At 44.1% G+C, this 17,607-nt stretch overlaps 1 protein-coding gene across 1 annotated transcript; it reads left to right on the top strand.

The window, feature by feature from the left end:
• Positions 1-13,996: 13,996 nt before the first annotated feature.
• LOC143615982 (putative membrane-associated kinase regulator 4) lies at positions 13,997-14,943 on the top strand. Its single transcript, XM_077088957.1, has one exon. The coding sequence runs from the start codon at positions 14,007-14,009 to the stop codon at positions 14,721-14,723; it is 717 nt and encodes a 238-aa protein (XP_076945072.1). The 5' UTR covers positions 13,997-14,006; the 3' UTR covers positions 14,724-14,943.
• The last annotated feature ends 2,664 nt before the right edge of the window (positions 14,944-17,607 follow it).

The raw sequence follows: 17,607 nt of genomic DNA, 5'->3' as shown, positions 1-17,607 counted from the left end.
TTAAAAGTAAAATATAAGTATAAATAAATATTAAATCACAAAAGAAAGAGATCGGGTCAGAGAAACGAGTACCTGGGTCGGGTCGGATCGGGGCAGATGTCACAGTCTCCCCTACTTTAAGAAATTTCGTCCCGAAATTTATCTCGAAGTAGGTTGCGCAGAGAACAGGTGCGGGTACTTGATCTTCATTTGATCTTCCCTTTCCCATGTAAACTCGGCTCCGCGCTTGGACTCCCAGCGAACTTTCACGATAGGGATGCGACTGCGCTTGGTTTGCTTAACCTCGCGATCCATAATCTCAACAGGCTTCTCAACGAAATGCATAGTTTCATCAACTTGAACTTCATCAAGTGGAATGTGAAGGTTCTCGTCAGCTAAACACTTCTTGAGATTGGATACATGGAACGTTGGATGCACATTACTGAGCGCGGGCGGCAGGTCAAGTCTGTAGGCAACTTTTCCTACACGCGCGAGAATCTTGAATGGTCCAACATATCGAGGAGCAAGCTTACCTTTCTTCCCAAAGCGGACAACACCCTTCCAGGGCGACACTTTGAGGAGAACAAGATCACCAACTTGAAATTCGAGAGGCTTCCGCCTACGATCTGCGTAACTCTTCTGTCGGCTTCTGGCAGTCAGCAGATGATCACGGATCTTGGCGATTTTATCGGTTGTCTCTTGAACAAGTTCGGGTCCTGTGATTTGAGTTTCACCCACTTCGCTCCAACAAATCGGGGAGCGGCACTTACGACCGTAAAGTGCTTCAAATGGGGCCATACCGATACTGGAATGATGGCTGTTATTATAAGAGAACTCAATCAAAGGCAGGTGCGAATCCCAATTACCTCCAAAATCAAGAACACAAGATCGGAGCATATCCTCAAGAGTTTGAATAGTTCGCTCAGACTGACCGTCAGTCTGAGGATGATATGCCGTACTCATGTCCAAGCGAGTTCCTAACGCAGATCGGAGAGATTTCCAAAAGCGAGATATAAAACGGCCATCGCGATCGGATATGATGCTCAAAGGAGTACCATGGCGGCAGACAATTTCCTTGACATAAAGCTGCGCGAGTTGCTCAACACGGTAGTTTTCACGAATGGGCAGGAAGTGAGCAGACTTAGTCAAACGATCCACTATTACCCAAATGCTATCATGTTTGCTTGCTGTCAAAGGTAACTTGGTAATAAAGTCCATCGCTACACATTCCCATTTCCACGTAGGAATTTCTGGTTGTTCGAGCAAACCAGATGGGCGTTGGTGTTCAGCTTTCACTTTAGAACAAGTCAGACATTTAGCTACGAACACAGCAATATCCTTTTTCATACCGGGCCACCAATAAGTAATGCGCAAATCCTTGTACATCTTATCAGCGCCAGGATGAATAGAATACCGAGATTTGTGCGCTTCACTCAGGATATCAGCGCGAAGATTCTCATCACGGGGAATCCAGATGCGATTAAGATAGCAGAGAATTCCACTCAGATTAGGGACAAAATGAGTTTCCGCGCCACACGCTAACTCGGCGCGAAGGTTACCATTACTGACGGATGCGCGCTGCGCGTCACGAATACGCGATTCAAGGTTGCTTTGAATCGGCGCGAAGTGAAGCTGGGTGCGCGGCAAGATACAGTTAAGCTGGCAGGGTTTTCGGCTGAGCGCATCGGCTACCACATTAGCCTTACCAGGATGATACCGGATCTCACAATCGTAATCGCTGATGAGTTCGTTCCATCGGCGTTGCCTCATGTTGAGTTCCTTTTGATCAAAGATATGCTGAAGGCTTTTATGGTCAGTGTAGAGGATACACTTAGTGCCATAAAGGTAGTGTCTCCAGATCTTTAAGGCAAAAACAACTGCACCAAGTTCGAGATCGTGAGTTGTATAATTCTTTTCGTGAACCTTAAGTTGCCTTGATGCGTAAGCGATAACCTTGCCTCGTTGCATAAGAACACAACCGAGACCTTGGTTGGATGCATCGCAATACACGACAAAATCATCATTACCCTCAGGTAGCGCAAGGACAGGAGCTTCACACAACAAACGCTTGAGCGTTAGAAAGGCTTCTTCTTGTTTCGAGCCCCAAATATACGGTTTACCTTTGTGCGTTCAAGCTGTTAAAGGCAAAGAGATCTTCGAGAAGTTCGAAATGAAACGCCGGTAATAACCAGCTAAGCCCAGAAAGGAACGGATCTCAGAAGGAGAGGATGGCGTAATCCAGTTCTTGATTGCTTCAATTTTGGATGGGTCGACATGGATACCCATCTTGTTAACAACATGGCCAAGAAAATGTACTTCATCCGACCAAAATTCACACTTGGAGAGCTTAGCATAAAGCTGCTCGGTTCGAAGCTTTTGCAACACCAACCGAAGATGTTGCTCATGCTCGGCCTTGGTCTTAGAATAAATCAGAACGTCATCGATAAACACAATCACGAATTTATCCAAGAAAGGCCTACACACCCGATTCATTAGATCCATGAAAACGGCGGGTGCGTTGGTTAAACCGAAGGACATGACCAAGAATTCAAAATGGCCATAACGAGTTCGAAAAGCAGTCTTCGGAACATCTTCATCGCGGATGCGCAACTGGTGATAGCCAGAGCGGAGATCAATCTTGGAGAAACAAGAGGCACCTTGGAGTTGATCAAAGAGGTCGTCAATACGCGGTAAGGGATACCGGTTCTTAATGGTGAGCTTGTTCAACTCGCGGTAATCGATACACATGCGAAACGATCCATCTTTCTTTTTAACGAACAACACCGGAGCACCCCAGGGCGAAGAGCTAGGGCGAATGAATCCTTTAGCTGTCAACTCTTGAAGTTGGCTTGCCAATTCTTGCATCTCAGCGGGCGCAAGACGGTAAGGAGATTTGGCTACGGGGGAAGCACCAGGGACAAGATCAATACGAAACTCGACTTCACGAGCGGGAGGGATACCAGGAAGATCATCAGGAAAAACTTCAGGGAAATCACGCACAACAGGGATATCGCGAAGCTTCTTCTTTCCTTCATCGGGTTTGACCACATGGGCTAAAAATGCAATACACTTCTTCCGCATGAGTCTTTGGGCTTCGGCGCAAGACATAAGCTTAAGATCACTGGAGGGTTTCTCGCCGTAGATGTGAAGATCACCATTTTCTCGAGGAATGCGAATCAACTTCTTGGCGCAAATAACTTCGGCGCGATTCTTCGAGAGCCAGTCCATACCAATGATAACATCAAAGCTTCCAAGAGGCATGGGGATGAGGTCGATCAGAAAATCGTTTTCGTTAAGGTTAAGCGTACAATCCTTGATCACAGAGTTAATTAAAACAGTTTCACCGTTAGCCAATTCAACTGAAAAATCTTCTTTTAAATCGCTGCGCGGTCGCGCAAGCTTCTGCTCGAAGGCGCGAGAGATAAAACTTCGATCGGCGCCAGTATCAAAAAGTACAGAAGCATAAAATCCGTTAAGCAAAAATGTACCATTCACTACGTCATTATTCGCTTGCGCTTGGTGCGCGGTTATGTTAAAAGCTCGTCCGCGTGTCACTTGGTTCGAAATCTGGTTCACCGGATTCGCTTGCGTAATCTGAACTTGTAGTCTCGGGCATGCGTTCCGGAAATGACTGGGATCACCGCAGTTGAAGCACGATCTGGGTCGTGGGTTTTGGTAGGTTGGTTGTGGGTTCTGCGGGTAGACTGGTGGTGTTTGCGCAGTTGGGTTGGCGAAAGGGACTCTACAGTATTCGGCAGAGTGACCAACACGGCCACATCGGTTACATTGTCGACACGGGGTTTGGGTTGGGTGGTGAAGTCTACAGGTTGGGCAAAATGGTTGATTTCCTGTGTAAGGTTTCTTAAGTGGCGGGGCAGGGAGTGCGGGATTGGTTAAGGCATAGTTATGGACTACAGGAGGTGTTGGGTAGGCTGTCAGTGGGGTAGGCGTGTAAACTGGAGGTTGGTAGATGGGTTGCTGGACAATGGGCGGGTTGGTAAGCGCATAGGCCTTGCGCCTGCGCTTGAGGTTGTTACGGTTTGAGGGTTCAGGTTTGGTTTCTGTTGGTTCAGGGGCAGTCTTGGTGAGTTTGGTCTTCTCAGCTCCCCGCAGGAACAGGGTTCCTGCTCTGACATGGTTGTCGCTGAGCACAGCGGCCAACTCGATGGCGTCAGAGAGGGTTACTGGGTTTCTGGCCCATACAGAATCTTGAATTTCCATGGGGAGACCCCCAAGGAATTTCTCGATTGCTCGGCGTGAAGGGGTAACAAGGTGAGGGACCAGTAAGCTTAGCTCGTGGAAGCGCGTCGCGTACTCGCGCGCTTCACCACTGTATTGCTTAAGATTCCAAAATTCTTCCTCCAGGCGCTTAACTTCGTTGGGAGGGCAGAATTCTCGCGTCAGAATTTCCTTGAATTCCTCCCATGTCATGCTAGAAGCAGCTTCTGCGCCACGCGCATGAGCTACTCCATTCCACCATGTAAGCGCTCTAGATTCCAGGACACTGGAAGCATACAGGGTTCGTCTGTCTGAGGGGCATTGGGTGTGGAGGAAAGTGTTTTCTATTTTCTCAAGCCACTGGAGCATCACGGTGGCTCCTTCAAGACCTGTGAACTTTGGAGGGTTACCCGCGTTAAAGGACTTAATGTTGTAACCGGAGGTGTTGGTATTGTTTTGGCTCAAAGCTTGGGCTATTGCGGTGGCCATTTCCTGGGAACGTTGCAGCGATCGCCTGCGCGCGGCTTCCTTCTTCCTAAGATGGCGAGCTGATAGTGGAGGCATTCTATAAAAGTTTTAATTTTAGTTAATATCTTGGTTTTAGCGCAAAGTATTACTTCGAAAAGCTTGGTTTCACGGAGTCAGTTACTGTCAAAAGTTAAAGTAAAATAAATGACCCCTAATGCAGACTTAATAAAGGTGACAAATTCGAATCAAGAATCGACAATTCATGTATCACCATGACTTTCCGAATTCCCAATTTAAAATATACGAGCAAACGAGTATTGGAGATTGACGATTCATGTATCACCATGACTTTTCAATCTTCAATATAAAATATACAAGAAAATGAGTATTGGAGGTTGACAATTCATGTATCACCATGACTTTTCAAGTCTCCAACCTCAGAACATAATCGTAAATGGAAATTTGAAAATCAACTATTCATGTATCACCATGACTTTTCGAATTTTCAAATCCAACAAACGAATATGTAAGAAAAATCAATAAAATCGAAATTCAACAAAAAATCGAAATATCGCGAAATAAAACATAAAATCATATACTGCGCAAGCGCGAGCATATTCATAAATAACGAGTAATTAACAATAAGCGCGCAAACATGAGATTTCTCTCATGCGCGAGAAGGGACTCTTAGGTATTCTAGGCCGTTACGTCTAACCACCTATCCTAAAGTCAACGGGCTCTGATACCAATCTGTAACACCCCGACCAAAGGCGGATTATACATCGGGGCGCCACATATCGTTTCATTACTCGTGACACTATTGGGTGTCAATATTTAATAAATACATTCATTCGCGCACGCGCAAAGTAAACACAAGATAACATAAATCATCATAAATCAATATATTATAAATCATAATATTCGAACAGCAATAACTTGTCTTGATACATTTTAATCTAGGTCCAAAATAAAGAAAACTTCCTATGTGTCCACAAGCTTCAAACAGCTACTGCAAACCTGAACATGTGTTAAAATAAACGTCAAACACTTGCGTGTTGGTGAGAAATCAAGTTTAATACAATACATAGATAACAATAAATCTGCGCGCAACACGTGTATGTCTGGTGTTTAACAAGGGTGCAATCAGATTGTGATCAAGCCTAGATAGATCATAGCTCATAGTTCATAGTTCAATCCGTGCTCCCAATTGAGCACAAAAACGAGAAAACATCTGTGCAAGTGTAAACAAAGAAAACCGTAAACGATAGGTCTCCCGTGTTCATCTAATGGATCCATGAAAACTGCGGAATAGGCCGAACAAAGCGGTTAATGATACACACATACAAATAAACAGCCAAGTAAACGTCCTCAACACATGGGATACTGCGCGACTAAAGTTCATAAACAAGTTTAAGACTCTAAGTTTGTATGGACACATGAACATCCCAAAACATTAAAAGCAAAAAGGGATTAGGTACGAGATTACTCACTTGATAAACGATGCGGTGTAAGATAAAGCAAGAACCAACTTTAAACAAGCACAAGTTAACCTATAATTAAAGATTATTGTTTTAACGATTGGTTCTAAGTCTTGATTATAAGTTAGCATAATTAATAAGTAAATTATTATATATAATATATATATATACCGGAAAAGCAGGGCAGAACAAGGAGGAAGACGGACGCAGAGAGGAAGGCGGCAGAGAGAGCAAGGAGCAAGAGAACAGGAGGGATTAAGTGTTTTGTGTGTGTAGTGTTAGGAAAAATAATACTATTATTTATAGAGAAACCCTAGGAGACATGAATCCAGAAAAAGGGGAAAAGATTCCAAGACAAACAGAACAAGACAAAACAAAAGATAACAAAAGATATCCAAAAGCAAGTAAAAGATATCAAAAGATATGGCAGCAGGGAAAAAGAGAAAAAGGCTGACAGGGAACAGTAAAAAGGCATGGGCGGTTCAGAAAAAGGTACTGGTCAAGCATGGAAAAAGCAGATCTCAAAAGATAATGTCAGTCACTTTTTCTGCCAACCAATGGGGTTGGTGCGCATGCTGCGCCGAAAGTAACTTTTCAGACATAAAGCAGATTAGGTCAACAGCACAAAAGATAAGACAACACAAAAGCAAATGGCTAGATTAAACAGAAGAAAACTCAAAGGGTTTAGCGCGAGAAGGCTGGAGCGCGAAGGCGAAAGTGCGCGAGCGCGAAGGCAGACAGAACCAACCTTAACGCGTCGCGGGAAGAATCACATTTCTTAGCGCGCCGCGGGAGGAACTAAAATTCCTAGCGCGCCGCGGGAAGAACTAAAATTCTTCGCGCGTTGCGAGAAGAATTACAATTCTTAGCGCGCTGCGAGAAGAGTTCGTCTCGCGAATCGCTGTACAGGTGGTCTTCACGCAGGATTCCTTGTAAGGGAGTCTGGCGCGTGGAGCTGCGCAGACAACCTTAGGTGGGAAGGAACAAAGGACAAGCAAAGAGTTAGAAGAAAAAGAGGGAAACAAGGCGTAAGGGCGGGACGGCGACAAGAGGGAAAAGAGGCGGGAAGGAAAATATATATTAATATTAAAAGTAAAATATAAGTATAAATAAATATTAAATCACAAAAGAAAGAGATCGGGTCAGAGAAACGGGTACCTGGGTCGGGTCGGATCGGGGCAGATGTCACAGCAGCCAACAAGTTTTTCTTCCGCAGAAAAACAAGCGCAACCAAGCTCACCCCAGCCCCAAAAAGATGTTCGTAATCGCGGGGAGGGTGACAAGAGGGAGGGCGGCAGAGATCCTAGCATATCTTGTTCTTACAACCTTGTTCTTATTTTAACGTGCAAGCATATCTTATATCTATACAAGCAAACATGAAGAGATGAATGGAAATGCGCAAGATGTGAAAGAGAAAACAAATTTCATTCCATAGCATTGAAATTTACAAGTATGATGAGTTACAAATTACAAGTAAAAAAAAATATATATATAAAACTTGATGAAGGGCTTCTCAAGTCTCCACGTCGACGTCAGCCACTTCATCACCCTCATCATCTCCCGCAGCATCTGGCGCGGCCTGCTCCTCATCTCCGAACTGACCATAGTCAAGTTCTTCCTCCTCATTGGAGTCTTCTATCACAACGGTGTCAGGAGCAGATTCTTTCACCGCGCCAGAGCCGCTGGCAGGGGCAACATCCCCCGCGCCACCATCATCGCCACCAGCCCTCTCGCATTCATCGAGCAACTTCTTCAGCGCGCCGAGGTCGGGCTGGTCAGCAAGCGCAGCTATCTGCAAATCATTAGAAAAGTATTGAGTACAAAACACTTGGAAAAATTAGTCAAGTAAAACTCATTAAGGTCAAGGTACCTGCATAAGAATGGGGATGGGAGTATTCATATACTTTTCCCCCACCGCGGCCATGTCCGCGCAGGCCGCGTCGCTCTTGTAAGGGTACTCGGATGGGTTCTTCTTCAACATGCCATATTCATACCCATCCGTAAACCCTTCAGCTCGGCCCACCAAGCGCGCGGCGGCATTGCAGTCCATCACAAGGGCCTGAAACTCGGCGGAATATTTCATCGCCAAAGCGCAGCGAGTCATGCCCTGTGACACCAGCCATTGGCGATCCTGCGCCAGGCCAGCAACAGACGTCTCGAGGACAGGAACCTGGGAGTTTAATAACTCAACAGTTTCCTTAGTCTTTTTTAGCTCCTCCTTATCAGACGCTGCTGCCGCCAAAATTTTTTCTTTCTCCGCCTGCGCAGCACCAAGTGCTTCCTGGCTGGACGCCGCCGTCGCCAAGGCCTCATCTCTATCGGCCTGCGCGGCCGCCAACTCCCTCTTCAGGCGCGCAACCTCGCTCTCTAGTGATGATTTCTCAGTGATACTCTGGACGATAGCTTGGTCACGCGCCTCAGCCTGTTGTTCCAAGACACGCACTCTCCGCGCGTACTTGGCAACTTCGGCCTCCGCCGCCTGCTGCTTCTCCCGCGCAGCTTGGAGCTCATGCCCGCGCTTGATAAAGGCGGTGTTGGCACTTGCTCGGTTTTCGCGGAGCTCCGCCTGGAGTTTCTCAGCTCGCGCGCGAGCGTCAGAAAGGTTCCAGGCGGCCACCTTAGCCTCTCGCTGGGCTTCCACAAGAGCATCGCGTACTTTAATATAATCACGACGAAGCTCCTGGGAGGCAGCAAAGAAAGCCGACCCAGCGAAAATATGGTCATTCAGCAAGTCCGCGCGGGTGCGCTCCTCCTGATACCTCCTTTCAGTAGGAGGCACGGCATGAGCCCAGAAGTCCTCGCATACGCCCATGGATTGGAAGGAACTGTCTTCATTAATATTCCATCTCGGGCGGTAAACGTGGTCAATTCCCTGCAAAACACAAGAAATGTTCTAAGTCATAAACATACTTATATGGAGGTACGCGCAGCGGAGCAGCAAATTAAAACATACCTGCGGGGATGAAGCAGAAAAGTCAGCGCCAGCCCCACCTGAAGTTTGCGCTGCGAACTCTTGTGGCATCGCAGGGCTGGCGCGGTCTCCTAAGGAGTCTTCAGCTTGAGCCCCCTCATCCTCCTCATCTTCTTCAATAGGCCTCTTCTCCTGCGACCTGGAGGGCTCCAAACCAGTCTCGCGGGGAGGGCTGCGTGTAGGAGGAGGCGAGGGAGGTCTCGACGCCGCCAGTTCGGCGCGCAATACGGTTTCCTGCTCCTTGGTAATCCCAACAAGGGGAGACTCAGCACTAGCAGGAGCAGAACCAGCGGCGCCGACAACGGCGCCAGGAGTGTCACCAGCAACTTGTGCGCCAGCTACAACTCCTATGAACAAATCAACAAGGAAAAATGGTTTATGACTGAATCCAAAAGAAAAATTCATAAGACAAATGTGCAAAACATACCTTGGCGCAATTCTGTTCGCCGCGGCGAACATTGCCATAAAGTTCATTATACCCTTTTCAGATGGTAGAACAGGGGACTCCGAAGCAGTCCCCGGCGCAGCCTTAGCACCTTGTGGCGCCTGCGGCTGATCTGCTACCGTCGCCGGTTCTGCAAACATTCAAAGGAGCAAAGGTTTAATAACAATTCAATCAGATGAAGACAAGCAAAGTATACCTGTTGCAGGCGCGGCACTGCTTCTCTCTTCAGCCGCGCGAACGGAGGAGGCGACGCCACCATACCTCAAGTGGACAGGAGGTCTGCCCACTCTCACAGGCAGGGAAGCTAAAGAAACCTTGGTGGTAAACACCTGGGTTTCCTTAGGTCCCTTCGTTTGAGCATGGGGATGAGCGACAGGGGTGTCATCTTTCTTCTATTTCTTACTGGCCCCTGCGCCAGATTTCCCCTTAGCTTTGCGTTTTAGTAGGGGCGCCTCCTCTTCCTCCTCCTCCTCCTCTTCCGCGAGCTCTAGCTCGTAGTTTTCAAGCGAATCTACAAAAACAAGCAATAGAACTGTTAATAAACTTGGGTATTCTAAAGGAATGAGCATAAGTGCGAAGGCATACCAGGCGCGTCACTGTCAAAGTCAAAATCCAGATCCACTGGGATGAACATGTCATCGAAGCGATCTGGGAAACCAACCTCCCCAGCGCCAAGCGCGACGGAGCCACCCTCCACTTGTTCATCATAAGCGGCAAGGATATAATCCTTGGTGACTGCGCAAAAACAAGTCAAATGATATCAGCAAAAGAATTATGTTCGCGCAGGAAAATAAATAAAGCAATAAAAAAAAAAAAAAAAAAAAACTTACACAACCCGTCGACTTGGATAACAGGCTCAAGCGCGCTGTCGGCCCATAGCTTACTCATGCCGACCCCCACCAGCGCCTCCTCGCGAATTTTCTTCGCGGGGGATGGTTCGGCGGTCAGTTTCTTAACCCAGGCGCCAGTTGGGTTCTTGAGGACACCCTCATCCGCAGGCGCAGAAGAGATAGAGCGCATGGTCATACGGATGGGGATCACACCAGCCCTTATGTAAAAGAACCTCTCAGACCAGTCATGAAGGCTCTTGAATGAAACAGTGGAGCACTTCACCTTCTGACTGCGAGGAATAAAAGAGATCCAATTGTCTTGGATCTTGGGCTTGTAAAAATACTGCAAGCGCCGAGGAGTGGGTTCCTCGCGCTGGGATTTGCACATGAACTCAAAGTGAGTCACGCGCACGAGTCCAAACGGATGGACTTGGGATATATGAATCCCATAGAACTTCAGCAGTGCACCCACAAACCTTGTCATCGGGAGACGAAGGTTGCAGTGGGTGAAAAAGTGGTTATATAGGGATATATAGCCGGCAGGCGGGTCCGCCGCCGTTTGCCCGGACCTAGGCAACATGCAGCCAAACAGGGTGGGAAAGCCCTGAGAGGCGATGAGGTTGTCGAGATCGGCCTGCTTCAATTTGCAGAGGATTTCATTCCACCTTTTGGTGGCCTTGGTCCTCCCTACTTCCTCCGATGTGGTCTCAACAACCCTCTTCCCCTTCCCCTTTTGCTTCAATGTCGACATCACCACAGATTTCACACGGCGTCTTCGAGAGGCAACAGAGGTGATTGAGGGGCTAGACGAGTCTGAACTATCAGACATACAACTGCAGCAGCAGATAATCGAGAAATCGAAAAGATGAATACACTCAAATCAGAATGTGAAAGGCAGAAACTCGAAAATTATCAACAATGAAGATGAAGATAAAAAATTTCCTAAGGGCCTCCTTTTATAGGCCCAGGAGAGAGAAATGTGGCAGCTGATCGGATTTCACCCGCCCCCACTCGCGGGTGCAAGCCAACGAGGGCGCGACACGTGTCCCTAACACTGTTGAGGGGACATAAAAATGTAACCGACCTGCCACGGAACAGAGACGCGCCCCCACTCGCAGGTGCTAACCAATGCGAGCGCGACACGTGTTCAAGACAGCTGTGTGAGGGGACATGAAAGGCAACTGTAGCACCTCGAGCACACGAAACGTCTGACACGTTTACGGCGCACGTCACCACCAACTAACCACGTGTTTGGACCCTTCGTTTTCAACCAAATGGATAGAACTTCGCGCACCGATGGAAGCAACCAGGAAAACGACAAAACCCCATTAAAAGACAAAAATCAGTAAGTCTAATATCCATCTTACCGCGCTCGCGCGAGATAAGACACACATTAGACTGGGGGGGCTTGAAGAGGTATGTACCCGCCTCAACACCGAGCAAGGCGGGTCAACCCACAAGATAAAGACATTATAAAGGCACAAAGCCAAAACCTATGCGCATGGCGCATACAAAACATGCTCAGGCACACATATGCTCGCGCATCACATATGCGCGCGGCGCATCAGCGCGCGGCGCATATCACATGCTCGTGCATATCACATATGCGCGCAGCGCATCAGCGCGCGGCGCATATCACATGCTCGTGCATATCACATATGCGCGCAGCGCATCAGCGCGCGGCGCATATCAAATGCTCGTGCATATCACATCTGCGCATGAAATATCTGCGCGTGAGAATAAAGAGAAGACCTCGCGCATCCTCAGGATGGGCGCATATCACACGTGCGCATAATCAACCTCGTCCTTATCCAAATCAGGATTAGGGCAACCTTGATTGTGCACGTCAGACAACCTTCCAGAAGGCATCTTTTTAAGGAGTAAGAATATGCTGATGTTGACAGCTGCCAAGTGAAAGGTCGACAACTCAGCATGACACATGTGTTGCCACGTGATTACAACCAACGAGAAAGCGCCAGGTGTCCCAGAGGACACGTGGCGCAGTGCGATTGGAGGAGGCCAACGAGGTTGAGCCCAATTAGTGAAAACCCTAGCATTATAAATACAGCATCAACTCCACTTTGATGACACATTCATACTCAATCATTGACAGTTACAAGCAGTGATATCACATTCAATCATATTGAATTACATTCACTCACAGTCAGTTACATACAAACACACAGTCTCACAATCAGAGGGTACAGAGCTATTAAGCAATACTCTTGAGATTCACTTACTCACACATTATCATCTTCTCCACAATATACTGATTCTCACGCCGGAGGGTTACCCCAAAGAGGACCCCTCTGTCCCTTTCTGAGGGGTAAGTAACGGCGCTGTTCGTTTTGTAGGTGGAAGAACATTGATCCAGACGAACCATCGGTGAAATAGTGTAATCACACCCGAGGAAAGTAGATCTGCTACCAGTGAGCAGATCCACGTTTCTTCAATTAATAACACCATGATAACCAATAATAAGGTTGTGGCCCTTTGGCAAAGGCAAAACATAAAAGTATTTGAGTTTAAAAAGAGAGATTTTGAGTTCAAGTCTCATAAACAACAAGAATTAAAAGAATTCAATAATATTAATAACACCACTAATACCAACTTAAAAGTAAGTTACAATCGCTATTGCATCATGTGCAAGTATTTTTTTTCTCGTAAATCTTCCTTTTATTGCGATTCAATTTGATTGATTGTATAACTTTCATCGCAATGAAATGCAATAATTTTGTTTTTTTGCGATGGTCATAGGCTCGTATATACATTTTAGTCTTTCTAGACTTTTAATAATATACTCTAAAATATTTTAAGTTAAAATTATCGTTTCCAATCTATATAAATACACATAAATAAAGGACCTGCTATAATTATTATGTTAATAATCCTTTGATACTTTTCCTTATATAAATATTTTCAACCCGAACTCAATTCGGTAACCTAACAGAATTTGATACTTTAAAAATTTTAAAATAAGCCGTTCCGACATAAATACATTATAACATATTATCTTTCTGACCCCAACTCTTGTTTATGAACCAGTTTTATATGTGAACTTTGTTTTGTGAAACACCCTTGTTGCTAAACACTTGATGGGTTGCATGTATCCTTGTGTACCTAGAAATAGATTGAGAATATCACATAAGTGTTATATATATTTATGCATAAGAAACTTGTACTAGGTCCAAACAAGAAGTGTGCCCTCTTCTTTGTGAATAAATTATGTGTCCTCATTCTTGTTGGTGAAGGTAATGAATCATCATAATATCACACACCAAATAAGCTCTCTCATAATGAAAAAAGTGGCCTTTTCACCTCAATCCACTTTTGTGTAAATTGTACAACAAGATTAGCAAAAGGTACTTTCTTTTCATTGCTTGGTCAATCTAGAAAAAACGGACCATTCTTGCTTGAAAGCCTTCAAGAAAAGCTTACTTGAAAATAACAAAAACATATCTGACATTTTTTTTTTCATTTTATATCTTTAAAAGTTTCTAACTTGTCACCTTCTCTACTTTAAGCCTGTAAATGATGCTCTTGAGTCTTGACACTCACACACCCCATAACCTTCCCACACAAGCTCACATTCACTAAAAAGTAAAAAACACCACAAAATGGCATCAAATCTTTTATCATGCAATTATGAAGATGAAGAGTTCATAGATATGGAAGTAATTAGTTCATCATCATCATGTAGCAAAGAGTTTGAATTTCAAATGGCTACTAATTCCATTATCCATTCAAATTCACCTGCTGATGAGCTTTTTTACAAAGGCAGACTACTTCCACTTCACCTTCCTCCTAGAGTACAAATGGTTAAATCACTTTTGGAAAATGCTAAATTTAAAGAAGATGAAGAATTCATTACATTTTCTACACCAATGGTCCAATCATGCAATATATCTCCTGCTGAATCTTGTAGGGTCAGTACCGAACTAACCCCGGACGAATATTTCTTCGAATGGTCAACCGAATCAACCGAATGCATAGGCGATCACCCGAAAAAGTACAATGGTCCATGGTCAAAGAAGCTTAGGTTATTAAAATCTTTTAAAGCTTCAAGATCTTATCTCAAATCTTTGTTTAACAAATCTGGTTGTGCTAAACAACAAACTGAACAAGATTTGAAAGTGAATAAAAAGATTAGTTTTGATCAAATTCAAACAAGAAAGTATCCAACTTTAGCAAATGTCTTAAAGGGTATTGAAGAACAAAGGAATGAGGATGTTTTTGATGGTAAATGCAACCAAAGGAAGTCTTTTTCAGGGGCAATTAAGAGAAAGTGTTCAACTTCTTCAACATCATCATCATCTTCTTCGTCTTCTTCGTAGTCTTCTTTTAATTATTCTAATGGGATTTATGAGTTACAAATGTTAAAGAGGAATAGCAGTGTTGATTCAGAGCTTGAAGGTTCAATTGAAGCAGCCATTGACCATTGTAAAAAATCCCAAGAGGTTTTTAATTCAAGAATTAATATTCCTATGTTTCTTCCAAAATGTACCTTGTAATGATCAGTGTTGTTGAAACCATTTTTTCTGTTTACAAGTTTATTTTCTTTGTTTTATGATGGTATTAACATATGGTGCCCTTTTTCAATATGTCCATAAGAATTCAAATAAAACATTATTTTGTTATGCACTACTTATATTATACTTTGAAATGTTAATTGAGCAAAATTTTGTCTACTAATAAAGAAATCAAAACTTTTATCATTTCACATATCATATTTTCATTGAAATTGTTTAATGTGTTTTATTGCATTGTGTTGTGTTGTTGTTGTACTACTTCATCCTAGAGAATGTCACTATGTAATGTAATTACCTTTTAAGTATCAAATGAGTTGCCTGTCATCAAATTTGACAGAATTAAGTATACAGTCATACTGAAAATTAGATGGAAAAAATCATGAGAATAATCATTTTCGGTATATTTATGTGCGAGTGTCCATGGCACTCCATATCATATAAGTTTTTACCTCTAAAGCTATGAATGTATTTTCTTTGATGGTCATTGCCCATGATAAAAGTTGCAAAAAGAAAAAAATAAAGAAATTCTAAAACAAACTAAGTATGATATTATCATTATTAGATTTCTTCAATTGTTTTTTTAATTTTATTTTTTATTTCTAAACTACAAAAGGCGTCTTTTAACTTTTAAGACAAAGCAGATGATGAATCCAATTTAAGATCACATGCAAGAAATTTAAATCTGAGGCATGTATTCAAAGGCATTTTTGTATAGCAAGAAAAAGGGGAGCCCACTAATACCTAAGGCTGAGGGGTGTGGGGGGCTTTAATGGGGGCTCCAACCAATAATATTATGACGTGTGGCAGAGAGAGAAACTGGATAAGGGGGGTGTTGGAGCCCCCGTTGGAGTCTCTGGCCCTGGTGTGGAGGGGCTCCAGCAGGGGCTCCAGCGAATTTTTTTTTATTTTTTTATAAATATATTCAAACAACGTATTATTAAAAAAACTCATAAATTATTAAAAAAAAACACACATTAATAAAAAAACATTAATATCTAAAAATAAAATAAAAATTAAAGTACTAAAAAAAACATTCTTCTTATTCTTCGGCTTGGTCTTCTTCGATCAACCTCTTTCGGATACGTTCCTTTTGCTTTTCCATTAGCATTTGATCGACCGGATTTAGGTTACTGAAGTCTCTAGTAAGAAAGTCCAAATCTCTCATTCGACTTTTTTCCTTTTTGTCATAAGAGACCACCTCCATGGTTTTGTTGAATTTATTGAGGGATTCAACAAGATTGGCGATGTTTACGGCTTCCTCCTCAGCGCGTTTTTTTCCCTTGGCGTCCCATTCCCAATGGCCACCTCATCGGCGGTGAAGACGTTTCCTCCTCTCGCAATGTTTAGGTCGAATCCAACGCTGCAATCAGACCCCGGTTGAAGTGCTATACGCTCCAGACGAACTAGTTTTAGTCCGTTTCGGCCTTACTTCCGCATCAAAGTCCGGCGCCACCAGCTCAACCCACTCTGGAACACCTTTTCAACCTCTCCACAACTTTAAATCGTCCCACGTCTTTACCATCCCATACCTCTGCAAACACTCTGTTTCCACTCTTCGACCGTGAAATTGTAAACTGCCAAATCATCCACTGCCACTTGGTCTCATACGACCGTTGTTCCTGTTGAAAAAATTAGTAAACAAGCCGACAAATTTTCTGATTTCGGACCACCGACCCGAAATCATATCGGCGTTCCGCTCTGTACTCCCAACGAGCATGTAGAACGTCTCCCTAACCTTTGTCCAAAAAATCTTGCTCTTTTGGTAAGTCGGCTGCAAAATGACTAAATAAATTAGATTTTCATTTAACTTTTTTATTTAACTTTTTTATTAAAAATCATTTTTAAAAACGTTAAAACAATTACCGCAACGCCGATCCTCAGAAATGACTATCCAAGCCCGACACAAGGCTTCCTTCTCATCCGATGACCACGAGACGTGGCTTTCCGTTTCGTCCTCGGAGTCGAAGCCGGTCCCGACCCGTCCGTTGCAGGTTGTTTTTTCCGGTGGACGCGTCTTTTTGGTCCCGTAGCTTCACCGTGTGATTCTTGTGTCTCCGGAACAACAAAGTTAGGAGACGGTTGTGTGTTGGATGGTGAAAGCCGATGATTCTTGCGGCTTCCGAATAAAACATCGGTTGGTGCGGTGATGACCATAAAATCATCGTCAAGATAATCTGAATCAAGGTTTGGGAACCAATTTCCAGCCATTTTTTTAAAAAAAAAGTTGAGAAGATGAATTGATTTTGGGTGAAGGTTTGAAGTTTTGGTATAAAAATGGTGAAATGGGGTATAATTATATAGGAAAAATATTATTTTTTTTTGGTTTGTTCGGCTCCTAACGGTCAAAAAACCATCAAAAGTTGTGCAGCCCCTCTCTCTTCTCCCGCTAACCGGCTCACGCTATGCATTGTTTTTCGCGTTAGCGCCCCCGCTAGCGCCCTGGTGGTGTGGTGTTAGCGTCTGGGGGCGCGAGCAGAGGGGCTCTAGCGCCCCCGTTGAAGCCCCACACCCTCAGTCTAACTTTAAAGTCATCAACTTTTTACCATTATTATGTGTTTGCACTGTGCCAGTCCACCTCAAAATCACTTGCTTTAAATGTGGTGTTCATCATCAAAGTTAAACTACTTCAAGTGAAAGAAAAAAAAATACTTTAGTGTGATTTTAATACTATAAGATTTCTTATAATTTA

The sequence above is a fragment of the Bidens hawaiensis genome, unplaced genomic scaffold (genome assembly GCF_021521415.1).
Source record: "Bidens hawaiensis isolate Kalapana, Puna unplaced genomic scaffold, B.hawaiensis_p1.1 tig00044982_1, whole genome shotgun sequence".
Taxonomy (NCBI): domain Eukaryota; kingdom Viridiplantae; phylum Streptophyta; class Magnoliopsida; order Asterales; family Asteraceae; genus Bidens; species Bidens hawaiensis.
The sequence above is the reverse complement of the archived record's forward strand: the minus strand, read 5'-3'. Positions and strand labels throughout refer to the sequence as shown.

Excerpts from the sequence above, each read along its gene's own strand:
- LOC143615982 (XM_077088957.1), top strand. The coding sequence starts at position 14,007 with ATGGCATCAAATCTTTTATCATGCAATTATGAAGATGAAGAGTTCATA.